At 49.0% G+C, this 4,795-nt stretch overlaps 1 protein-coding gene across 4 annotated transcripts in view; it reads left to right on the forward strand.

The window, feature by feature from the left end:
* Window positions 1–1,820: 1,820 nt before the first annotated feature.
* Window positions 1,821–4,795, forward strand: part of Crtc3 (CREB regulated transcription coactivator 3) — a 156,337-nt gene continuing 153,362 nt past the window's right edge. For 2 of the 4 annotated variants that reach the window (XM_029555933.1, XM_017803099.2), the window contains exon 1: window positions 1,821–2,244. In XM_029555933.1, coding sequence (XP_029411793.1) covers window positions 2,113–2,244 — 132 coding nt within the window. In that variant the 5' untranslated portion in view covers window positions 1,821–2,112. The remainder of the gene's footprint in view (window positions 2,245–4,795) is intronic. The other 2 variants (XM_008852771.3, XM_017803101.2) reach the window with 2 other exon arrangements.

Raw genomic sequence — 4,795 nt, forward strand, 5'->3', positions numbered from 1 at the left:
TTATGTGTATGTGCATGTGTCTGTACACACACACACACACACACACTCTAAATGTACTAAAATGAATAAATCAACACAAATCAGAAAAAGTTGCAAAAAATTATTCAACATAGTCATTTTTGTAATATTTTCTGGTTTTGTTTTTGTTCTTGAGACAAGGTCTTGTGTAATCCAGGCTGGCCTCAAATTTACTGAGTAGCAGAATAACCTTGAACTTTTCATCCTCTTGCCTCTACATCCCAAGTGCTAAGGATTACAGGCATGTGCCACTATACCCAGCCTCATTTTAAAAAATGTTTTATTATTTTTATTTTATGTGTATAAGTGTATTGCCTGCATCTATGTGAGTGCACCTGTGCCGTGCAATGCCTTGGAGGCCAGAAGAGGGCTTCTGATTCCCCTGGAACTGGAGTTAAGGTCTGTTCATAGCCGTTATGTGGGAACTGGGAATCAAACCCAGGTCCTCTGTAAGAGCAGTCAGTGCTCTTAACCGCTGAGCTATCACACCAGCCCCCAAGCCTCATTTTTATAAAAATTTAAAACACAAAGCTGGGTGTGGTGGTGCATGCCTTTAATCCCAGCACTCAGGAGGCAGAGGCAGATGGATCTCTGTGAGTTCAAGGTCAGCCTGGTCTACATAGCAAGTTCCAGGCTTATGAAGCAAAATGTCTTTTAAAATCTTTATTTTTGGGCGGGTGTGGTGGTGCACGCCTTTAATCCCAGCACTTGGGAGGCAGACACAGGCAAATCTCTAAGTCCAAGTCCAGCCTGGTCTCCATAGCAAGTTCCAGGCAGGCTGGAGCTAGAGGGAGACCCCATCTCAAAAAGACATATATATATATTATTTGTTGTTGTATGATGTGTGTGTGTATGTGTGTGCGTGTGTAGGCACATGCTTGCCACCACCTGTGTGGAGGTCTGGGGACAACTTTCAGGAGTCGGTTTTCTCCTTTCACCATGGATTTCATGTCATCAGGCTTGCTTTTACCCACTAAGACATCCCACCAGTCCCAGAAGGCAGTGCTGGAATCCATCCTAGGGACTAGTGTGTGTATGCCAGGCAAGCACTGTACAGCTGAGCACCATCCCTAGGCCCTGCAAAAATATTTTGATAGGTTCAATCTTGATCATAATGTGTGTGGGTGTATTAATGTTATTTTCTGTACTTTTTTGCACATCTCTAATACTTTCTAATGTACAAAATACAGACACACTCAAGACTCTCCAGAACCTTTGGTGCACAACATCTACGCTGAGAGCAACTTTGGGGCTGAAAAAGGAGGAAATCTGCTGAGCTACCTGGCTGTTTGGAAAGGTGGAGATGAAAGGTCTGGAGAGACAGCAAAGGGGTTATTAGTGTGAACTGCTCTTGCAGAGAATCTGAGTCTGGTTCCTAGTCCAGGCCGTCTCTAGCTGGTGCAAAATTAGGAGATAGCTTTAGAAATTGAGATCCAGGCTTCTGTAGTTTCAGTGGTGGTTATGACGGTGGCCTCAGAAAATAAACAGGGATGGGGAGGAGGAAGCAGCTGGTAGGCTGAGCCCAGGCCCATCCATTAAGTGCCATAGACTCGCTCAAGGTGAGGCCGCCAAGGCTTCACACTCCTGTTCATGGTCACTGGAGGAGGTCAGGGTACAGAAAGACTGTTCTAAAAGTCCCCACACCCAAAGGCCAACCCCCGGCTGAGGCGAGTCTGCAGAGTGGTACCAGCACCTCCCACACATCCGCCGGGATTAGCTCTGCTGACAGGAACTGTGCGGCTGAGGCAGCGGCCGGGTCTAGAAACAGGCTTGGGACCGTTGGCTCGGCCCTCGGACCCGCCCGCGCGAGACTGAGGCCGGGCGAGGCGGGGAAGTGGAGCTTCGCCTCTGGAGGCCGGACTCCCGGCTGGGAGGCCCCGCGCGCCGCGCCGAGGGCGGGGCCGGCGCGCGGGGGTGGACCTCGGCGCGCTCCCGGTCGTTCGCTGGCTCTGGGGCCGCAGCGGCTCCTCTGCCGGGTCGCGCCGGACGCCGGGCTTCGGGCGTCGGCTTGGACAGCCTAAGGACCGACGGGTGGGCCGGGCCGCAGGCCTTGTGCCTGCAGTCCCTGGGTCCCGCTAGTGCGGGGTGCGCGCCATGGCCGCCTCGCCGGGCTCGGGAAGCGCCAACCCACGGAAGTTCAGTGAGAAGATCGCACTGCACACGCAGCGGCAGGCGGAGGAGACGCGGGCCTTCGAGCAGCTCATGACCGACCTCACCCTGTCGCGGGTAAGGGCCAGGGCGGGCGCGGGTGGTGCTGGAGGCGCGCGCGGCGGGGGCGAGGTCGTGTGGCCGCCGCGGCGCGGAGGGGCCCGGAGCGGCCTCGGCCGCGGCGCTAGCCCGCCTTGAGACACCAGTTGCGGCTGGCAGTCGCGGTGGAGGTGGGAGGGTCGTCGGGCCTGCAGTGCCTGAAGCTGGGAAGGGGCAGATCCGGAGGAGGCGGGTGACAGAGCCCAGGCGGCCTAAGCGCAAGGATGACCCGGAGAGCAAATCCCACGCAGCCCAGAGGCCGGGCAATGCGGCTGTTCCTAGCTCTGGACACCCACCGCCTGCGAGCTCTTCACCGTCTGCGTGGAAGGCCGCGGAGCCCGAGGGCCCCACACCTTACCCCCAGGAGAGCTTGGTGCACGCACGTGTAAATCAAGGGCTGGCCCCTTGGGTGGCATGGGGCCTTGGTACCACGGGGTGATTCCGTGACGAGCTTGTGGCCTCCCACCTTTGGCTCCTTGGAGGTGCTTTATGAGGTCCAGTTTATTCCGATGTTGAGACTGACAAGGTGCCTAGCCTGGCTGGTGACCGAGGAGGGTCCCAGAGTAAGGGGCGGGGGCGGACACGGCAGACACCTGGAAGGCTAGGTAACTGGAGCAGGGTTGCAGGGGATGGAGAGGAGTGTCTGCATAGGACTGCAGAGGGTCAACTGAATGGGCAGCCTTGAGGATTCTGAGTGCTGACCTTGAAAGAGCCCTGTTGGGATGGGGGAGGCTGTGCAGATGCTGGGGGTGGGCAGCTTAGAGGAGACATGAGAGCCGATTGTAAACTGGGGGTTTCCCTGCTCTCTGAGGCACAGACATACTATTTTTTGGCTATCATAGTGTCTGGGAACATTTTTTGTATCTGTTGCCAGGAGTTTTAAATTGGGAGGTTTTTGTTTTGTTTTGTTTTTTGTTTTTTTAACATAAATCCCAAATTTAAATTTAAAAATCGAGAGACCTGGCATCTTAATCTCATGTTATAGTCACAGGCTGGGGTTGGGGTATAGTGGGCCCCCTTAAATGGAGACTGAGCCCTATTTTGCTATAATATAATCCATACCACTTCCTTTCACAGTCCACCACACTAAGACCATTTATCATATTTATGCTAATGTTTTCTTTTAGTGAAGTTAAGGGGAAAGTGAAATATTTTCCAAACTTTCATTCCTACTACACTGAGGAAAAAAAAAATAGACACAGAGAGAGACAGATAAAGAAGACTCAGGATTTCAAGAAAATTTTTTCTCATGCTCTGACTAGCTTCACTTATTACTAGTCTGGCATCCATAGGCCTTTGCATTTTTGTGACCTTGGTTAGACTGAGGGATGTGCTTGACAAGCTTAGAGCACATTGAAAAGAATGTGCGAGTGAAAGCCAAGGATTAATTTGAGGCCTGTGTTCTAATGTATTGTTTAGGTGCAAAAAGCATTATGTCCAAATACATGTACTACATGTGTCTGTATACCTAGAGTTGAGCCAATCAATTCTTGAATCCCCTTTAAAACATGCTTCATGGGTGAGGTCATGAGTAATGCACAAATTACTTTTATTTTTATGAGACAGGGCTCACTATATAGCCCAGGCAGGTCTCTAGCTCTCTGTCTACCTTCCTTAGCCTCATGAGTGCTAGGCTTATAAGCATGTACCATCATACCTGGTTCATATTTTAAAAGACAAAAAAAGTTCACAGATTCTTAGTGTTTGCTTATTATTTTACTTGTGTGTTCACACATAAACTTGTATGTGAAGCTCTTTGCTTATAACTACACTATAACCATAAACCAAAGCATTTATGTATAAAAAAATGAATTCACAGCTACAAATGAAATAAATGAAAACATTTTAATTTAATATAAGTGCTATTTTGCTGAACTGAATTGAGGCTGTCAGTGTGAATTTATTGAATTTTGCATGCTTGATCTACTGGCTCGTGTGATAATTTAGTTGCCATTTTCTGCTAATTACTACAAAATTATGTCACTTTGCACTTTACCTGGTACAGGGCATCATTTACATGTTAATTCTGCCTGTATTTTCTCCTTGGCCAATTGCAAGTAAAGTAATACTAAACCACTTGATTATAAACACAAGCAATAGCGCTGAATTTGCCCACTAGTGTTTGCTTATTTAAACATTTAAATGGGGGGGGGTGCTGAAGAGATGACTCAGTAGTTAAGAGTGTATACTGCTTTTACAGTGGACCTGAGTTCACTTCCCAGCCCTCAGGTCAGGTAGCTCACAACCACCTATGACGCCAGCTTGAAGGAGATCCAATGCCCTCTTCTGACCTCTGGGGGCACCTGTACACATGTAGCACACACACAGAAATTTAAAAATGAAAAATACTCAGAACCCCATGGAACCTTCTCCAAAATTGACCATATACTGGGGCACAAAACAAACCTCAACAAATACAAAAAGATTGAAATAATTCCATGCATTCTATCAGACCACAATGCAATAAAACTTACAATCAACAGCGGAAGAAGCCCTAATCACCACATGAACACATGGAGATTAAACAACA

Source organism: Nannospalax galili, unplaced genomic scaffold (assembly GCF_000622305.1).
Source record: "Nannospalax galili isolate Female #2095 unplaced genomic scaffold, S.galili_v1.0 scaffold185, whole genome shotgun sequence".
Taxonomy (NCBI): Eukaryota; Metazoa; Chordata; class Mammalia; order Rodentia; family Spalacidae; genus Nannospalax; species Nannospalax galili.